Here is a 21,203-nt window from a genome sequence, read left to right as displayed (position 1 = left end):
TATCACATCTACAAGACATGTAACATGTTTCTTAACTTGGCTTTAAGTGTAATGAAACTAGTGGCCATATAGCAGGCAGTGAGGCTAATGGAAGGTACTGTTGAATGGCGTTATGGAAATGTAGGATTCATCTTTTTGTGGCTTGATCCACACTCCAAATGTCAGGAGACCTCAGCATCTGCTGCTTTGATTTTGAACATTGTTTTGTTTTCGTTATTATCCCTTCTGTCACAATATTAACCTTGTCTATTAAATTATCTGCTGAGTCACATAGATCCAAACATATGAAGATGAGCAACAGATGTCTGCTGACTGTGTGCTGACTTGTGTCTCGTATGACTCAGAGGCCACCCAGAAGTTAGCCACTGAAGTTGACGAGCAGGTATCTCATAGGTCGATCCCGCGATGACCCCGCCCTCCTCCTTCCCCGTGCGCACCTGCCGCCGCTGCATCGCGTGGCTCTCCGGCGTGCGTGCGCGCTCACTGCGCCATAGCCACAGAAAGCATCTGTTACCGCACACACCCGTCTTCAAATGGATTATGAGACGAAGATTTTCCCTCACACCGGCGGCTATGGACGCTATAACCGAGTCGTGGTGGTTTTCAGCTGGTTCCCCAACTTCGCGGTCATGCTGAATCTGTTCAGCGACGTTTTTTACACCGTGATCCCGGACTCCTACCACTGCAAGCCCGACCCGCGGCTCCTGCCCTCCGCGTTCCTCCCCAGCAACTTCTCCAGACAGGGGTACCTCAACCTCACCATCCCCTGGGTGAACGGCTCCGGTCTCAGCCGCTGCGAGCTGTTCAAGTACCCTCCAAATGCCTCCGACTTTTCCGAAAAGCTCTCCAGGCAGAGGGTGTCCTGCACCGTGGGGTGGGAGTACGGCCATGTAGCGGGGCTGCACAGCAACTTTGTGACTGAGGTAAGAGGCGGCCTGGAGTCAGAAGTTAGTGGGGTTTTTTATTTTTGGGGGGCTGTAGTAATGCTGAGTACCCACAGCATTTCATTAAAAAAAAAAAAAGCTTTCCCGGATCCAGTTCGACTCCGGGTTGTTGTTTTTCATCCACGTGCATTTACCTCACCGCTAGAGTTATTACTCACACGTGTCACGGTATTTCTATAAAGAAACAATTTCCTTGGGTCGTGTCACTTTTCACAACTAACACGTTCTTGAATGGCCTTGCAGGTGTTGGTGCTGAACTGGATTTCTTTCCGTTTCCGCTCAGTAAAAGCAGTTTTTTTTTTTTATCTCTGCTGTGAACAAGTGTGGTGATGAAGATGGCTGTTCAGTCAATATTTGCTCTCTTGTATCTGCATGTCTGGCACTCTGTGTCCCAGGGTCACACTGTAAGAGATCAACCCGGCAGTGGACAAATTACTATTATAAACTGAGACTCTGAGAAAGAGTATGTGAAAAGATACAAACAATAGGAAATTGTAGTTTGCTCTCTTTTGACCTTTAGTTTGAGAGATTCCCAAGCAGAATATTGATCCTCTTTGATTGTCTCTTCCATACTGTAGATGTAACCAGTGTCTGAACACAGATAATGGGATTCAGTGTGATTGTGTCTTGTTGTGTTACTACATGTGTGAATAAGCAGCAGGAACATGTTTATCTCCTCCTCACTCTGTTTTCCTGGATGTCAGCTATTCAAGGATCCATCCCAGTCTGCAAATATTGACAACGAGTTCTTACAAATATATTTGTCGATGTGACCCCGTACAAGCGCCTCTCGTCTGTCTCGGTGCAGTATTTTGTAACGTGTTAAGACAACATCAGAGTACTTGGCGTATAGTCTCTAAACCGCAGTAGTTAGAGTGGGGGCTGACAAGCAGGACAGAGTCATTATGGGTAATTTCCCCTCAGCCTCTCTTCAGAGTGTCGTCTGTGTAACATGGTCTCATGGAAACAGATCCTGGCAGTGAGGAGACTTTTCCTCGTTGTCCCCCATGACATACTGTGGCGCTGGGAAGTCTGAGGCCTCCATGTTCCTTCCTGAGACCCTGAACGCCTCCTTCACCAACAGCAGCTTCCTCTGCACATGACGCCATTTGCTGTGACAAAGGAAAACTTTATTAAAGGAAAAAAAAAAGTTAAATACAGAACAATAGTGCTCATCAACTTCAAATACAGGGGCTGAAAACAACATCAACAGAAGCACCTTGAAGTAGAATAATGTTGCACGATCAACTGGTTAAAGGTGAGCATGTTAATGTGAGACAGAGGGGTTTATGAACTAGACCTCTGAGCAGTTTGTTTATTGCCTTCATGTTGGTGAGCATCAGCTGGTGGCCACTCTTCCTCTTTGCTAAAGCACCTTTCATCAGCGTTGCATATGTTGCTTTCCTATTCCTTATTCTTCAAAGCCTCCAAAACAAACCCTTAAAAATGGTAATTGTCAGACTTTTTCTAAAGTTCACATATAGGCCTACTGTCCTACGCAATGACTCACTTGTGTTGTGTTGTTTTATAATATATTCATGATTTACTGCACAGAAGTCACTGCCTGAGCTTCTAGCAGGGGCGGACCGGCCAAAGGAAAGCTCAGGAAGACGAACGAACGGCTGATCCATTCCAGACCCAACCGGTGGTCACAGAGTTTTTATTGTTCAGTCTCTCATCTCAGTAGTTAGGGTTTCTGGTGTTACACACACTGTAAAATAACTGTGTTATGTGACTAGGAGAAATCATAATGACGTTCCTAATACGGTGAAATAGCATTAGCTGTTTCTTTGAGGTTTGGTACCCAGCCCTAGCAACACTTAAAAAGGATCTCATAGCAACTACAAACTGAAACAGTTGATCATCATATTGAAAGGACGGTCAAAGGATTAGCATTACAAGTATTTTCACGAGTATTACCGAAGTAATATTCTCTGCAGAGATCTCCTGGTGTTGTTTGGTGTTTGTTTTTATTCATTTGTGTCTGTAACGTGGTCACTGCCATGCAACATCTGGACTGCACACAGAGTTCAGTACGTAGTGGGAAAGAGACACGGGAGTGGAGAGGAATTAAAGGCAGCGACTGGTACCAATCAGGCGTAGAGCTGCTGCCAGGCTCTACTTTGAGCACTACTTTGTTCTAATGTAATAACGCTGTCAGCAGACATCTTAACTCGATCAGGACATGATCTACATTCCTGCCTCCTCACAGAACTCTCTCTGTGTTTGTGTTGAACTACACTTAGCGCGGCGCATTGGCGGCGTGTTATTCCTGTACCTTTTTAAGTCTTTGCATTCACAAATCATATTTTGGAGAGAAATTGAGTGCACCACATGTTAATCATTTATACACGTCACTAAAAGTCTATTTGGGAAGTGCTGTATATACTCTGGTAATCACATGTTCCTTACTGTACATGTTTTAAGCGTGCTACAAGTTTCCCTTGATTCCAGGAAGGAACTGGTTTAAGCCTAACATGTTACTGTATGCTTCATAAAGGATGACTATATTCCATTTTTTCTTTTTGTTAAATACCACAGAAAGACATGAAACAACATTGAATTCATCGTTCTAGCAAGTTTTGCCTTGATATGCTACATTACTTCTCAAGGCAGCCACTGTAGTTACAAAAAGCTATTTTAAACCCATTACTGAGTTACACTAAGTGGCATTTCTCTTCATTGCAATGAACCTGGGCGCTGTGGTTTATTTTAGATCTCACCAGAACACTCACCAGAGCATCAGTGTATTACTCCACGGCTGAAAATATTCCCCACCAAATGCCCTGTTCACTTCTGTTTGAGAAACGTTTGCTTATTACTCACAGTGGAGGGAAGTCAGCTCTGTCAATTAATGAAATGTGAAAAGAACACACCAGTATAATGCTTTAACCTTTTAATGAGATTGAATTGAAATAGTTTTTTTGTGTCAAAGTTAATGTCTGTGTTTTGGTCTGAGAATGTGTCGATGAACTTCTTCGTGCTCCTTTGCAGTGGAACCTGGTTTGCGGTGACTTCTGGAAAATCCCTTTGCAGCACATCTGCTTCATGACTGGATGGATTTTGGGATACATCCTTCTTGGTACATTGTGCGACTGGTCAGTAATAATCACATGTATATGGAACCTAAACGGGTTCAATATTACTACATTTATGCCACATACTATACTAATGCTTTTTTTATGGCTTTTTCACTGAATAGTTGGACTCGACTAAGAACTTTGTGACATGGTCTACTTTGACTTTTTTATGACTATGCTATGCATTTTTATTTGACATACTTTCATTACAAACTATATTATGACATTTTTTGACAGATTATATGTTTTTAGACTTTTTATGACTTTTTTTCATCATGCTGTATTAATTTGTTTTAATATATATTCTATGACTTTGTAATCACTTTTTTGACGTTATATTATGACTTTTTTGAAAACATACAGTGACTTTTTTACGACTTATCAACTCGCTGTACTGTTTTTTAATGACTTTTTTGAACACGTAATAGTACGACTTTTTTGACATGCTTTACTCTGACTACATACTATAAAAATACTTTTTGATGGTGATTTTCAACATTCTTAACTGACTTTCTTTTTACATACTAAGCAATGAATTCTTTATGACTTTTTTGGACCTACTATAATTTTACGCTTTTTAATACTCTTTTGGTATGCTATACTATGACATTTTTATGACTATTTTGACTTTATATACTTTGACTTTTTATTGACACACTATACTATGACTTTTTTATGACTATTTTTCAACATACTCTAATATGACTATTCTCTAATATACTTTTTCATGACTTTTTTTGGCACGTTATTCTGTGACTTTTAATGTAAAGCGTTTCTGTGACTTTTATGACATACTTACTATATTATGATTTTTTTTTATGACATACTAATTATAACCCAAACACACAACTCCATGCACATTAGTTATGTTAGTGTCAGTGTCCTTGTGCTGTGTTTCTACAGCAGCAATAGTACATTCAGAATTACATCACTATTGTTGTTGCTCTATCTTACAGTAACTAACCAGCTGATTAGCTAAAGAGTCGCATTAAATAAAAAGGACATTTCTATGCCATTTTGAAATAAAATAAATATCAATAATATTTAAATATTTTTCTCAATATCTGCATACAACTTTTATTTTATCACTAATTACATACTCATTTATTTGGAAGTGAACACTTTGTAGCTCCCTAATTTCACTTGTGTGTGTTCTGTGCCTGAGAACCAAAAGTAATGTGACACTAATGTGTGTTTTCAGGCTGGGTCGCCGGAGATGTTTCCTCCTCTCCATCAGTCTGTCCAGTCTGTCAGGGGTGGCCGTATGTTTATCCAACAGTGTGGTGGTATTTCTGCTGCTGCGTCTCTCTCAGGGCGCCATGCTCGCTGGGGTGTTCCTATCCTCGTATATTGCCAGTGAGTATCCTTTTAAATGTTGTCCAACTTATCCTGCAGTTAAGCTTCCTTTAACCTTATTTGGTAAACAGATTCTCCAGAGGGTTGGGGGGGGGGAAATATCAGCTTCCTCAGACACAGCCACTCACTTCTTTGTCTATTTTAATGTTCACTTTTGGATTCCCGGGCTTCATTAGCTGGCACTGTGTTTATCCAAATGTCATGTTTTTGTTGAATCACATTTCACTAATTTTTTACTGTTACAGTTCGTTTTAGTGCTTTACTCAATGAAAACATCTTAAAAACATTAAGGTTAAACTGAAGAAAAAGGCCCAACGCAACTGGCTAACGATCCTATCAGTCCAAAACAATAAGAAAAGTATAAGAATTGTGCCCTTCCATAAGCAGATTAGAAATCCTTCCATCTTTGTATTACCATCTTATCTTTATTTCAGGAAATGCAAACAACTGAGATTAGACTTTTATTTCCCACGTCTGAAAGTCAAGAACAAGAACTGAAAGACAATAAGGCAATAATTAAAGTCAATTTAATGTATATGATGCAATTATTTACCAGACAGGTAATAAATCGTTTTACTTTCTGTGATCACCAGGTGATGGGAGATGGAAGATTGTAACCGTATCTCACTGTTCTTTTCCATAGAGATTAATATTTAACTCTTACCTTTTGTAATACTTTTAATTAATGAGGTTTAGCTACAAACTACAGGTTTATATTATTCATTTTTTTAACATGAAATGTTGTGGCTGGCCTCAGCATCACTGGCAAAACCAAATGTAATCTTAAACAGTATATGATGTGAAGAGAGGCTGTATATAAATGTAAACACTTAACCTCCTAATCTTTTTATGACCTGTAATAAAGACATGTATATTGTCTGTGTAGCTTTCGTTGATTTGGTGACACCTGCGGTAACAGCCAGTGTTGTTTAACTCGACAGGAAACTCATTGAGCAGCTGCTTCAGAAACACAACAGAGGTTGGTGTGTCTGTTTACAGAGCAGCTAAACAAACTCACATTGGTTTAATAAGTCAGTCAGTAATAACTGCAAACAGGATCTGATTTTGGTGAGCACAGCACAAGTAGTTTTCCAAAATACAATAACAGTGGATTACATGCTGCATTGTTGCCTGTGAACCTCTGGGGTGTTTGAAGCCTGCCACCAACAACTCAAGCTGCTTAGTAATAGCAGAATGTAAATGCATTGAATGACTACCTCTGCAAAGTGCAGAGGTAGTTTGATTTCATGAAACGGTTACAGATTATGACATTAATTGGCCCAATTTGATTCGACATGCAGTGCTGCACATGTTTAATCGATTCTTGGTAGAAGAAAACAGTTGTCGTATGTTAACTGATATCTAATATTTACTGTATAGAAATAGTATTTTATACAGAACTGGGGACACACAAGAGTTCTCTAGTTTGAGACATGACCATTGCTCTGAGCTACGTGTTGAATTGCTCTCCTAAAATGAAAGCTATGGGCTTTTCCTTATTGCTCTGCGGTGGGCATGTGTATGTAGGACTAGCAGAGCTGTGTGGGGATTTCAGCTGATGACAAACTGAAGTGAGTTGTGCTTGTTGACTGACAGTAGGCAGCTGGTTGTCCTTTAGGGTGTGTACAACCCCACTGTGGTGAAGCTTCAGCTCCCCTTCTTCAGCATGACTCTTTCTCTGATGAGGTATCTCTGCCTGGTAGAGATGCACAGTGTCTCAAATAGAGCCTGTTTCCTGTCTGAAACAAGACTGAAGCAACATCTAAATGTAATTACATTAGCATTTGTAGAAGCTGTGCACATTCCTGTGTGGGAGGTGGTAATACTAGGTAGTGGCCTCATCTGAAGTACACACACACACACACACACACACACACACACACACACACACACACACACACACACACACACACACACATTCTTCTGTGTTTGACACAAAGTCCTGCGAGGTCAGGGCTAGATTGAGTCCAGATTTTGTTTTTCTAGTTATGCTGATGTTGGGATGGGCGGGATGAGGGCCTGAGAGAAATGTTTCTCTGCGATGTTCCTGCCAGTGCTGCTCCTCCACAGAGAGGAGAAAACAATAGCAAGACAGAACCAAAGGCCAGGAAGTGAGCAGGAAGTGAACTCCTCATTTTCCTTCTCTCCCCCCTTACAGGGAGGAAATGTGGAAAGAGAATCAGAGGTCTGGGGAGGGTAAGGAGGTTAAAGTTCACCAGAGACTCAGGAACAAGTTTACGTCATTATTTGAGGTTAAAGAGCACTTTGTCTTCTAGTAGCTTTATCTAGCTTGTTGTTCTAGCGTTGTTTTCTTTCAGGTGGTATTCAGAATGTTGCTTTGCTATGAACTAGCAAACACGGCGCAAAGAGTTTGTAACAAACAGAAAGTTAGATTCCATGTTTAGTTTTATTTAGTTTATTAAGATCCCCATTAGCGGCTGTAACAACAGACGCTACACTTCCTTGGGTCCAGATTATGTATGTACAATACTTCAATGACAGTATTGTAGTATCTAGTACAACAGATAGCTCTACATCATTTCAGATCATTTTTATCAACTGTAGATCTAAAGAAATCAACAAGGAAAACACCTCAACTTACAAATGAGTAAAGTGAGATCGCTTTTTAAGATCTTCAAGAGAAGAAAAAAAGAGAGGAACTTGTTTAGCTACTCCATTCCTTGACAGAATAAATACAATCACACATTTTATTCAAACATGTTTTACTACTTTCCGTGGTAAGGAATTCCATGCCACGACAATTTACTGTTCTCTGTATTGAACCGGTTTTACATGGGGACCATAAAGTATCTTTATGTGAGAAGGGGTTTGTGTCCTGACAGGAAACTAACTGGTTTTGGTCAGATGTATTTGTTTAGCTTCAGCTGTGTTTTGATGTTATCCGTCCTCTCTCTCTCTCTCTCTCTCTCTCTCTCTCTCTCTCTCTCTCTCTCTCTCTCTCTCTCTCTCTCTCTCTCTCTCTCTCTGTCTCTCTCTCTCTCTCTGTCTCTCTCTGTCTCTCTCTGTCTCTCTCTCTCTCTCTCTCTCTCTCTCTGTCTCTGCTCTCCTCTGTCTCTCTCTCTCTCCTCTCTCTCTCTCTGTCTCTGTCTCTGTCTCTGTCTCTCTCTCTCTCTCTGTCTCTCTCTCTCTCTCTCTCTCTCTCTCTCTCTCTCTCTCTCTCTCTCTCTCTCTCTCTCTCTCTGATCCCATCGCTCACTCAGGGATGGAGCTCTGTGATCCTCCCCATCGTCTCATGGTTGCCATGATCAGCGGCTTCTTTGCCATGTTCGCAGAGCTGCTGTTGCCGGGCCTCGCTGTTCTGTGCCGCGACTGGCCCGTTTTGCAGGCTGTGGCCACTGTGCCTCTGCTCCTGCTGCTTTCCTATTGGTGGTGAGTCAGGTTTCACTATTTGGCAATGCGTAGGTGCACACACCATGTTTGTATTTGGTGAAGTATTAAGGGAAGTTTATTATTCTACAGTGGTGCTCAGTGTACCAGTCTCACAATGCAGTGTGGAATGGTTCTTGTGTCAAGCCCACACCATTTAATTGACATACCTGAATTCACAATTAACCACATCTTTAAATATATATACGATCCTACTTGGAAAATTCTTTTGACCACCACTCAGAGTTAGTTTACTTTAGTTATTTATTCAGGAAGTCACATTGAGACCATGACGGCTTCTACAGAAGAGACCTGAGGATAAACATCATAACCAGACAGTTCAGTCACTCAAAGCAGAGTCAACTAAGGATGTTAAATATCTCAGTGACTTGCATAGCCTGGTATGATGATGCCTTGTAGATGTCACTGATATCAAACAATGTTGTAGTGACAACTTCTTCTTTGTTGCCAAAAACAGTACCAAGGGGGAAAATTAATGTTCCAGAAAATGTCTGAGCTCTGTATGGTAACCGAGGTGTTTTCCTCAGCTGTGCGTCAGTGTTTCCTGAGTCTCCTCGCTGGCTGCTGGCCACCGCTCAGATCCACCAGGTGAAGAGGAGCCTCCAGGAATTCTCCACCAGGAATGGTGTTTGTCTGCGCGATGAAATCTACCCTGGTGAAACCCTGCTGTCAGGTACACACACGCACACACGCACGCACGCACACATGAATGAACACAGACACAAACTGGTCTGAAATTTTTTCTTTCTTGAGAAAAGTTTAAAACGAGTCATGTAATAAACCGTTCAAATATTTGGGAAACGGACAACAAAACATGTATCATTATGTTGATATAACTTTACCTGGAGCATAAATGAGATGTCTCTTTTCATTCTTTGTTTCTGCACAGGAAACAGACTAAACATGTCCTGCACTACCCAAGTACAGGACCTGTTTAGTCTGTTTTAGTCACAAAAGACTCATAACTTACAAAGTCACAAAACAGACTCGCAAACAATACCTTTTTTTCTTTTCTCATACTATCTAAACTCCATCCATCTTGTACTTTGCTTATTCTTTAGGCAGAATAAATCTTGCCAACCTAAGTATTGTTGATATCCTTGCTTTCATCAGAGTTCTTTTTAGTAGGTATTCCCACATAGATCCAAATTAAGGCTGTAAATAACAATTATTCTCTACTACCAATTATTTTATATTTAAGTACGTCTTCGGCTGTTCTGTTTTGTCTAACCAACAGTCCGAAACCCAAAGTCATCCAGTTAACAATGACATCCTCACAACATAAAAGCTACAACCAATATTTTTAAGGCATTTGTTCTAGAAAAATGACATAAACGATGAATCAATCTTCAACTTAAAATGTGACCAACATTGTTTGCTCCAGCCTGGTACAACCTCTAACCCTCACTGATCATGGTCTACCACATGACATGTTTAGTGCTTTATCAGATCCATCTGTTGTGGAGATTTGAAGTGTTTGTTTATCTGCTTGACTTGGATGCAGAAGTAATATAACCAGCGTGAAATTATATTATTGCATAAACGCTCTAAATGTTTCTTTCAAGTATAAGAGCGAGGAATCAGTCCTCATGAAGTCTGTATTGTCAATGTTGAGTAGATTTTGTTTTTCGGTAATGTTGTAATAATAACAACAATAACAATAATAATAATGATAATAATAAGGTAACTGGCCACGCATTGCCCTGTTTTTGCTTTTAGCGCTCATAGTGTTCATATGGCATGCTACACCATGACATAAAATAAGTCATAAAAAAGTCCTACTGCAGTTTGCCATAAAAATGTTGTGTATTTGTCATGGCATGTTATACTAGGACACATACTATACTATGATTTTTGATTTTAATGTCGTATTATACAGATGTCATAAAACATGACAGTATAAAAATGTCACTAAAAGTATGGTATGCCTTTAGAAAAATACTAAATAATGCCATAGACATGAAAATGTCATGATTACTATCATGTCCTTTTACTCACCTTTTTATTTCTTTTTTACAAAAAAAACACTTTTGAGATTTTTACGTATACTACATTTTACCTTTTTTGGTTTTATACCATACTATACTATGATTTGTTATGCCATTTTATGATACACTATTCTATGAATTTGGACCAAATTCTGATAAATTGAGAATAAATAATAATTATATATATATTTTTAGCTATTCCAGTTAATAACTGCAATAGCATCACTCAATTGATCCAGTGAAATATATTATTTTCAGTTTGCTAAAGAGAACATCTGCATAAGAGATTGGAGCAAGTGCCCCTCCTACTCTCTGCCTGTGTCTGTCTGAGACCGTTTCTTCCTGGTTTAACCAGAGTAGCACTACACACCTTGACCATGTATGGCTCCACTTACAGCTGTGAGTCTGCTTTCTCCGCAATGAACATTATTAAAACCAAGTCCTGTTTTAGGCTGACAGTGAGCACCTCTCGTGTGCATGACGAGGGCCAGCCAGCAGCGGGGAGAGGTCCAATGAGGGGATCTCCCCAGACCAAGCAGCCATCCCTGACCCGCTGAGTTGAATTGGGCAGCCCTACATGAGGGAATTTAATTACATCTGGCACACACACGCACTTGTACTCAAGGATGGACTGATTAGATTTTAGTGGTGAAAGGTCACTCTGACCTCACAAACAACATGGCCATGACTCCATGCTATTTATCACAACTTGTTGAATGTTGAATAGGATAAAAGATGATAAGTGGGGACTGTTTGGACTGACAACAATGTAAATTGCAGCTTGACTGGTTGGCGGAGGCTTACAACTGCAAGGTGGTAGTTCTAGTTTAATCCATACGTTGATTCAATGTCATTTAGCATAGAACTATTGCAGCCACTAGTAAAACAAATAGATTTTTTACCACTCCTTTAAACCGTCCTGAATTACACCCAGGCTCCATGTGGATATGTTTAATTATTTTCAGGTCCCCCCCCCCCCCCCCCCTCCCTCTTTTTTGGCTTCTAGAGATAGATTCAGCATACGGAGAAGACTGTCGGCCAGCGTACTTTTCCGTTCTGGAGCTGCGTCGGACTCGTGTTATCTGGAAGAACTGCCTCATCCTGAGCTTCACGCTGTGAGTCTTTATGCTCGGTGTGAAAAAGTAAAGTTCACCTGACTTGTCCATGAGATGCAGGCCTTCCGTTTCATGATAAAAGTGACGTGTGTGTGTTGAATGTTGGGCTTCATAGTGAATGTTCTATTTCTCTCATCTCTCCTTCAGCTTCATTGGAACAGGCATCCAGTACTGTTTCAGCAGAAACCTGCACAGTTATTCCTCCAACTTCTACTTTAGCTACTTCCTCCGAGTGATAACCGGAGCTCTGGCCTGCATCTTCATCTGCTTGTCTGTCGATCACTTTGGTCGGCGTGGTATGCTTCTGCTCTCTGCCATCGTCACTGGACTGTCGTCGCTGCTGCTGCTGGCGCTCACTCAGTGTAAATTACATCCTCATCTCTTGTTTGCATAACTTAATTTTACTTTAAATACAATCTGGTAAGATCTGGGTGCCAGGCCAGAACGTTTATCTCCGCTGTAAACTGTGCTGCAGTTATAATTTTTGCACATGAGTCATTAGTTGTCCTTTTCATGTGTCAGATCTGGATGGAGGCCTGGTGCTGGTGCTATCCGTCGTGGGTCTGCTGTTCTCTCAAGCTCTCGCCATGCTCAGTGTGTTCTTTGCCTGTGAGGTGATGCCGACCGTGGTTCGGTGAGTGTCCGTCTGACAAAAGTGATGAGGCTGTTGATACATTTTTCTTATAGTCAACAAATCCCATGAAAAGACCAAAATGAATGATGAATTACTAACTAAGAAGTATGGCCTGTGTTGCTGAAGCCTGATAGAGCTTATTTTGAATGTGTATTAGTCCACTTCTAAATTAGTCCCGTTCAAATGCACAATTACTTCTGTTTGAGTATCATTTGCTAAAAACTACAGTGCCCAGCTGTTTCGGGAACAGTTGTAGGAACACTAAGGCTTGGGTTTGAGTCCTACAGACAGGGTAGGAAAGTTGGCGAGTATAGAGATACAGAAAAATGTCAACACAAGCTATAAAGTAATGTCTGATTATTCCACCTTGTTGATTTCTCCTCTTCCCTCTCTCTGCCAGAGGTGGTTGCCTTGGCCTGGTGCTGGCAGCCGGTTGTGTTGGCATGGCCGCCTCCTCCTTGATGGAGCTCCAGAATAACAGTGGCTACTTTCTCCACCATGTTGTCTTCGCCTCCTTCGCTGTCCTCTCTGTTCTCTCCATAATGCTCCTGCCTGAAAGCAAACGCAAGCCGCTCCCAGACTCCCTGAAGGACGGCGAGAGTCAACGCCGGCCTCCTCTCTTCCTGTCCCGGCCTGACAGGGACAACCTGCCGTTACTCTGCGCCCGGCCACCTTTATCAGAGTACAACCCTGATAACTATTCCCGTTTGGTCTCTGCTACCAGGAGGATGTTGACTAAAGACAATTTGCCTTATAGGATCGCTGTACCGACTCATTCTCCTCTGCTGTCAGACAGTGAAACACAGGGACAAGAGAATGAGGTCATATCTTAGCTCTGCTGACAGAGCCTCCTCTGTACAGACTTGGATTATCCGTCCTTCTGCATACCTCTACACACAGTTTACCATCGATTGAAAATGCTCACACTCTTTGGCCGATGCAGTTGAGGTCACACTGCTGGTCTGTGTTGGGGCGTTCAAACTGAATAGTCAGACACTAGTTTCACCAGAGAAGCTCGCTCAATCGTGCGGCTGCTGGAGATCACGTGAGCTGCAGTCCTTTGTCCACTTATTAGCTGCTCATGCACTTTCCATTAAGTGTGTCCGTCTGATTCACCAGCAGTGTGTCAGTGCTGAGAGGATCCCGAGGACACACAAAACTAGTTCCCTCTGTGTTTGTGGAGTCTTGTTATACTTGTGAAGCACACAAGAGGGCGCTCAATGATGCACTGCTCATTGAATAAGATGATGGAAACTATTTCACTTAGAAGAATTTGGAAAATAAGACCAGATATCAGCCGGTGAATTCTGTTTATTCTATAGACCACTGCGTTACACACTATGATTTAAAGGTGCTATTTTTGCATTACGTGTCTGTTGAAACACAAAGTATACATTGTCAATGTACCAACCACTGTAACTGGCAGACAAAATGTAATCCCCTCTCTGTCTTGTAATGATTAAGTTGTGTCCTTTTTGTTTATTGAGAACAGTTTGGTTGAAATGCTTCAAAATTCAGTTGTACCAACCTTAACTGAAGGGCATTAGATATTTTCACAATAACAGCCTAAAAGAAGCGTAAGTGTTTTTTTGAACAGTCGACGTTCTGTCTGTTAATGCCGTAACATCTTGTGAAGAGAAACTAGTTCTTTCTAGAGTAGTTTGTTACTGAGAGGATGATGATGTTAAATAGGAGAAAATCACACCACTGGTTCGGCCTATAGAAGATTTCATTGTGTATTAGTTAACTAAAGAAGCTTTTGTATTGACTGAAATTTGTCCAGTTGGTCAGAGAAAAGCATGTACTGTTTGTTTGTTTTTTTATGTTGAAACGCTTTTCATAGACTCTTAATTACCAATGTTCTTCCAGCCTGATGTGTAAATTAAATTCAAAACATGCAAATCACCAAAACTTTAGGTTGAGAATCCACAGAGACGTTTTGATGTTGTTACCCTCTCAGACCACTAGATGGAGCTTTGCACTGTACTACCTCATGTGAAAATGTCAGTATACAGATGTTGAGGAATCATTTTGTGTGTGTGTGTGTGTGTGTGTGTGTGTGTGTGTGTGTGTGTGTGTGTGTGTGTGTGTGTGTGTGTGTGTGTGTGTGTGTGTGTGTGTGTGTATTCGTGTATTCAGATTACACTGGTGTGTCATTGTCATCACACACTAACATTTGCCCACAGCAGTCTCTGTCTGACAGTGTTATGGTGAGATAAAACAGATGGAGGCGATCAATAAATGTAACTTGGTCCGACATGATAATCACTGTGTTGCTCTCTTTGTTTTCCTGATAACTGTAAAACCGTTTTTTGGTCAATTATAGTAAAGCTAATCAAATAAAAACAAGCTGTTTATAAAAACATTTAAACAGTAAAGTGAAACTATTTGGTGATTCTGTCAGCGCAGAAAGGATATGTGGAAAACATCCCGACATGTAAATCAGACTTTATTAGTATTAACGGACAAATTCTTCATGTGCATACCATCAGCTGCCGTGATAAGCAGCTTATGAAACGGTTAGTGTGATAAAAGCCTGGAGAGCCAGTGTGAGCACTAGGGCCAGTGTGCCGAGTGAGGGCACGGCTCCAGCATTGCGGTAACCATAGCTCGTCCTGCACGTGTTCTTCACCTCATCGTATGGAATAGGAACATCATCTGGACTCTTGCCTTTGAGACTGTCACGGACCTGACACATACAAAGATAAGACCGTCAGGCAGCAGACAGAGAGGCAGTATAACAGGTGTGTGTATGCTGACTCACAGGGTCCACCTGCTGCCAAAGCACCGAGTCCTTCATGATCAAAAGAGCCATTTCTATTTACTTTTATGATTCCAATCTGTATTCCAGCTGCAGGTTTCTGTACAGAAATCCAAACCTTTTATTTGTATGCACCTACGTATAATTGTTTTACTGCTTTTGACTATCCAGCTTTTCACTGTTGTGCACAGAAAGTACAAGATGAATATAATGGATTGATAAAAGTGAGATTTGTGTTATGTATTGTTATTTCCAGGATAAGTTAGGCATGTCAATCGTATCATACATGTTCAGTTTTTATGAGGAACAAAAGCTTTGCACAATTAGAAGATAATCAGTACTCATAATGCATGAAAATGGCCTGAGTGTTAAACTATCATATATTGGATAATTATCATTATTGATGCATTAATGTGTGTGCGAGGCATTTAAATGTTGTAGTTGGTTGAGGTGGAGCTAATTTTAACAACTGTATTTAGTGTAGTATATTCTCCAGTAGTCCCTCATATTATATAAAATCATTAAATGTTTTACAATCTGTCAAGTAGCTGTTGCTGTCAAATACATTTAGTGCAGTAAAAATTTACAATATTTCTCTCTGAAATGTGACGGGGTTAAAGTAGAAAGTAGTGAAATGAAATTTCAAAAGTACAGTACTTGAGTAAATGTAGTTAGTTACATTCCACCACTGGCTGCTAGTGGTTCCTGTTTGCACTGATGAACAGACAACTATCACTGGATTACTTTTGACACAGAAGAAAATTCCTGAATATCATGATTACTAAGATCTTGAAGAGTAGAAGTGTACTGCAGGGTGCGGCAGTACATCTTGCTCATCATTATTGGCCAAACGCATACGTCAAAGGGAATCAAACCCACATTTTCTAGTTTGTAACTGTCTGTTATTAATAAATGTGTAGGCTCCAAGCCCAAATCCAGACAACCCTGCTGTGTGTGTGTGTGTGTGTGTGTGTGTGTGTGTGTGTGTGTCTCTCACTGTCTCAGCCTTGCTTAGGACTCTGAGCAGGTTGTTTCCCAGAGCAGCTTTGATCTCCTCATCAGTCCATCCTCTCCTCAGCAGTTCAGCCACCACTTTGGGCACTTTGGACACATCCTCCAGACCCTCTGGTAGTCTGAGAGGATGACATGCAGAGAAATACAGTTTCACAGTTGAGTGTTTGTTGTCTTTTACGGTTTCACTAAAAGTTTGAGTGTTTTGAACTCACCTTGTAACCCCGTCGTAATCTCCACCAAAACCAATAACGCCCGCCCCGGCCACTTTCTTTATATGGTCAAAGTGATCTATGATGAGAGCAGTAAACGTGAAATGAATGGGATGGACACACAGGTTGTTTTTTTATATATAGAAATAATGATAAATGTTAATATTTAACCAGGTTTACAGCAGCTGTCATGATCATAACAGTAGTTTACCAGCAACATGTGAGATGTTAGCAGTCTTGCTGCAGGTCACATAGTCATTGTAGAAGTTCACCATGACAATTCCACCTGTCTCATTCTGGAGAGACAGACAGGATGTTACATGACAGAAACACGCTTACTGACTTAGAAACTCATCTATAGGATGGAGCTGGACACTGTCATTTCTGCTCTGTTAGGCAGGAAACACTTTATAATGACTGAATGTGAAGAACAGGGAGAGACAGGACTTGGGCCAAGAGATGCAAGTACACGAAGGCATTGACCTCCGTTTTCTCTCATCTATCAAAGTGCATGTCTCTTGGTCATAACCGAGTTGCTTTTTATCTGTTTTTGTTTTATTACAGTGCTGCACAATAACCTGCTTCTTGTTTCCTGGTTTATTGCCTTTAACCAGGAAACTTACATTGTGTATGTATCAGCTGAACTGAACACAAGGTGGCAATTTTCAATGTCAGTGGTGGAAAGTAGCTCAGTCACATTTAGTCACATGCTTTGTGTTACTTATTTGCTGCTACTTTATACTCCACTACATCTCAGAAGAGAATATTGTATTTGTATACTCCACTACATTTATTTGACAACTGTAGTTAGCAGTTTGAGATTAAAGTTTTTCATAAACATATGATAAGCTTATGAAGTATATCGTTGTAAATTAAACCAACTGTTCCCAACTGTTTTGTGACCCCTGACAAAACAAGTGTGTAGTTGGGACCCCTTGCTAGTACTACTCACCACTCTAATGAGAACATTATCTGGGACGTTCCTCTTGTGTGGACAGACGCTGTAGGCGGAGGAGTGGCTGAAGATGACCGGAGCTTCAGACATGTCCAGCACCTGGTTCATCACTGCTTCAGTCACATGAGCCAGGTCGATCAGCATCCCCAGACGGTTCATTTCCACTATTAGTTGCTGTTGTAAGCAAGAACAATGACTAAAATATATTTATGGTACCAAAAATATAAAACTTACTAAAATCCTTATTTCTTTTGTTTCTAATTAGTTTTCCCCTTCATGAAATAACAGTAGGTATTGTTTAAGAGATATGTTTTGACCAGCATCAAAAAGTCATTTGAAATCTGATTTAGTTCAATGCTGTAGGACTGTATAGGCTAGTTGAATGAACAAAAATACATGTACGTATACATATTAGTAGATTACTTTCCTACAATTATATTTTATAGAATATGTTTGGTTGTCAAAACACAGTTGTTGTTAAATTGTGTGCTGACATTTTATTTGTATACATACTTGAAGTAAAGTTTGGTCATGCTTGTAATAAACTCAAGCTGGAAGACCTTAATGACTAATGTGTAACTTATTACATTTTTAAAGCATAATTTGCCTAACCCTGCTTGTTCACTGACCTTGCCAAATGGGGACAGGCCATTATGTTGAGATGTCTCTGATCCAGTGTCAACAAGCCAGTTATCCGCCCTGACGAGAAAAAAACAGTTATCATACTTAAAGTAAATGTGGTGATTCAAATGCCACATCACTTTGCAATGTGATAGTATTAGCAGTATATTATGAATAAACATTAAGTACACATTCTCATACGGACCAAATAAGTAAATAATAGTGTAAAAAATACACAGATGAAGTTTAAGAGGTGTTTTTCCACTTCCTTATATATAATTCATGAGGTTTTCTTCTACAGTTACATTACATGTAACCGCCTAAAGTGATGAGGGAACCTGATACTGCTGCTTGAGAGCTCAACAGGCCTGCAGGAATTCCCACAAACTCCCGACAACACAATCTAAACTGACCATGATGTCTGATGGAAATACGCCACACATGCATGACCGAGGCTAACTGAAAGCTGAAAGAGCAACGGCTCATCAATTGTTGTGACTGAATAACAGTATTAAAACTATAATGTGTTTTATATGTAAGGCAGCTCTTCACCTTATGTATTCATTTGTTGTTGTTTAAGTGTGACATTGACATGTGTATGTGCATAGGGCAGTGGTGGAATATAACTAAGTAAATGTATCTGAGGTACTTGGGTATTTTCATTTCATGATAGTTTTTACTTTTGACTTCACGACATTTAATTGACACTAATGGTAACTTTTAATTTATTTAAAATGATAGAAATTTACCAGATTTAGTCATACAGGCTAATTTTGCTCTACAGTCCCTGGCTGGTTGATGGCACTTTACAAAAAGACATACAACACATATGAAGAACTGCCAGAATATAATGTATTATTATAGATTAATCTAACCAAAAAGAAAAGTGGGGCTGAAATGATAAATCGTGCGGCTGGCTCTTACCAGGGTGTGTTGCAGGAATGTGTGAGTGTGAGGTAGCGGACGCCCAGCTGGTACATGGTGCGCAGTGTGCCCAGACTGCTGTCCAGGGAGTGACCCCCCTCCACCCCGATCAGACTGGCTGTCTTGTTCATGCTGAAGGCCTCCATGATGTCTGTGCAGTGCAGACATGAGAGATGAGATGAGATGAGATGAGATGAGATGAGATTACGAGAGGTGGCAAATGTTTCTGAAATTACTAGTACGCCTTGTCTCACCGTGGCTACTGGTGGCAAACATGAAGGTTTCAGGGTATTTTTGACACATCCTGTGGACCACATCTATCTGCTCCAGTGTTTGTCTGACAGCATCTTTGTACTGAGTCTCACAGGGAACATAGGCCGACCAGAACTGAAAGAGGAACAACACATTATGTATGAATTATCAGCACCGCTGTGTATCCAGGGACGGTTTACAAAGCTACTATGTTCCTTATTAGAACCACATCCCTTTTTATTGCTCGATTGACGATTGATTAGATATGCTTTGATGTCCGTTTGTGGAAGGAAGAACTCCCGTCTTGCATTTGGTCTTGTGTCTTTTCCCATATCACTTCTCTGGTGTGTTTTGATGTAGTTTGGAGACCAGTCTGTCATGACGGGGATTCCTCCTGGTGAAATGTCTTGTAATGCAACCCCCTGTCATCTTTACCTTGTGTAATGTGTAAGGAATACAGGAATCTGACGCCTATGAAAGTCCTATAGTGTCTAGGTGCCATAAAACATCAAACTTTTTGGCACACCATCACAATTTTCTTTGGCACCTTGGAGTTGCTCAGTGAAACTACATACACAGCTCTGTGGCTTGGATTAAAGGTAATCAGCATCGTCCTATAATGTTTCATTAAGAGTTGAAATGAGGATGCTGTTACTTGCAAGGCACAAGTGCTTCTGAAGTGTATACAAAATATAATAAGATTAGATGGTTTGAGCAATATGCCTTTCACATCTCAGCAATATCCCCAGATTTATTAATCAAATCTTAAGAAAATATGTGAAATGCGAAGCAGTTTTGAAGATAATACGTTTGACAAATCAGACAAAGAGTCACTTGATCTTGAAGGGATAGTTTCCTTTGTGTCACAGTTTCCAGTACATTATGTTCCGTACATACCTGCGCTCCCAGCCGCCCCTTCTTGATTTTAGGGATGTTGGTGTGTGTCGTTTCCAGAGTGTTAAGATCCACTTTGTTCAGCTCGTTGTTGAATTGTATACGGAGCTGCCATGGTAGGTCGTTATGGCTGAAAGACCAGTAAGTTAAAAGGTCACACCCTCACAGATCCTTTTCCTAAAGCTGTCATCATCAACAGTGATTTAACAGCAGGGACGGAAAGTTTGCCCAGATCAGCACTAGAAATTGCTTCCAGAAGTGGGCTTTTACCAAAGTACATAATTGTTTACTGCTGTTGTTGCTCATATAGCAAACGGTACATCATTAGAACCAAAATGCCAAGCGCACTTTACTTTATGTAGAACACATTTCCACTTACCCGTCAATGAGCGGAGTCTCAGACATCAGCTGCAGAGCTCTGGTCATGAACGGATCCTCAGCTGAGGTGGACGTACAATAACTGATCCATAGAGCTAAATATGCTGCCGAGATAGCCTTGGAAAGCATTTCTCAAACTTTGACAGACTGTTAAATGCACTGCTCTTCTTTTTCTGTGTCCCGAAACTTTCTTGTCTGTTAGCCCATTCACAAGGTCTTGACCTTTCTTTAACGTCTGAGTTACCAGTTGCCAGTCTTTTAGTTTTTTCTTTGCATCTATGTAGATTCTTTTTGATTCTCTCTCCAGCTTTTAGTCCGTTTCTGTCCGATTACACCTTTGAAGATTAACTCTGCTCATCGCTCCTCCTCTGTCTTGAGCCTGTTTCTCATTACAGCGTCTGCAGTCATAAATGCAGCACAGTAGCTGAACAGTTTGTACAATCTCTACACTTGTTCAACTTTGCATGGTTAATGTATTATAATGTTAATGTATACCTTTTGACTGCTTCTTCCACAGTTCAGAACATGTGCTTTGGACGAGAATATCTTACAGTTTTAAATGTGTTGTTCCAGAACTGCTAAGCAGAACCAGCACAGCGGTCTGGAGCACATTAACCATCTTTACGGTGAGTTTCATACAAAGTCACACATATGTAGAAGAGATCTCTAC

At 40.6% G+C, this 21,203-nt stretch overlaps 2 protein-coding genes across 2 annotated transcripts; one reads left to right on the top strand and one right to left on the bottom strand.

Annotated features, from left to right (window-relative positions):
- The first annotated feature begins 485 nt into the window (after window positions 1–485).
- On the top strand, window positions 486–14,860 carry slc22a31 (solute carrier family 22 member 31). The gene is made up of 9 exons (XM_068712809.1): window positions 486–923; window positions 3,939–4,042; window positions 5,226–5,380; window positions 8,602–8,770; window positions 9,316–9,461; window positions 11,783–11,891; window positions 12,039–12,253; window positions 12,414–12,525; window positions 12,926–14,860. Exons 1-9 carry the CDS (start codon window positions 534–536, stop codon window positions 13,356–13,358), a joined length of 1,833 nt encoding a protein of 610 aa, XP_068568910.1. The 5' UTR covers window positions 486–533; the 3' UTR covers window positions 13,359–14,860.
- Window positions 14,861–14,958: 98 nt separating this feature from the next.
- dpep1 (dipeptidase 1) lies at window positions 14,959–20,866 on the bottom strand. The gene is made up of 10 exons (XM_068712797.1): window positions 20,535–20,866; window positions 20,159–20,285; window positions 19,264–19,396; window positions 19,010–19,160; window positions 18,094–18,163; window positions 17,462–17,638; window positions 16,721–16,805; window positions 16,513–16,588; window positions 16,284–16,419; window positions 14,959–15,214 (listed from the first exon to the last, which is right to left on the bottom strand). The coding sequence occupies exons 1-10, from the start codon at window positions 20,660–20,662 to the stop codon at window positions 15,035–15,037; spliced, it is 1,263 nt and encodes a 420-aa protein (XP_068568898.1). The 5' UTR covers window positions 20,663–20,866; the 3' UTR covers window positions 14,959–15,034.
- Window positions 20,867–21,203: the final 337 nt, after the last annotated feature.

This window comes from Cebidichthys violaceus, unplaced genomic scaffold (genome assembly GCF_023349555.1).
Source record: "Cebidichthys violaceus isolate CVI_PGR_0920_01 unplaced genomic scaffold, fCebVio1.0.p SCAF_174, whole genome shotgun sequence".
Lineage (NCBI taxonomy): Eukaryota > Metazoa > Chordata > Actinopteri > Perciformes > Stichaeidae > Cebidichthys > Cebidichthys violaceus.
This window is presented reverse-complemented; position numbering and strand designations above follow the sequence as displayed.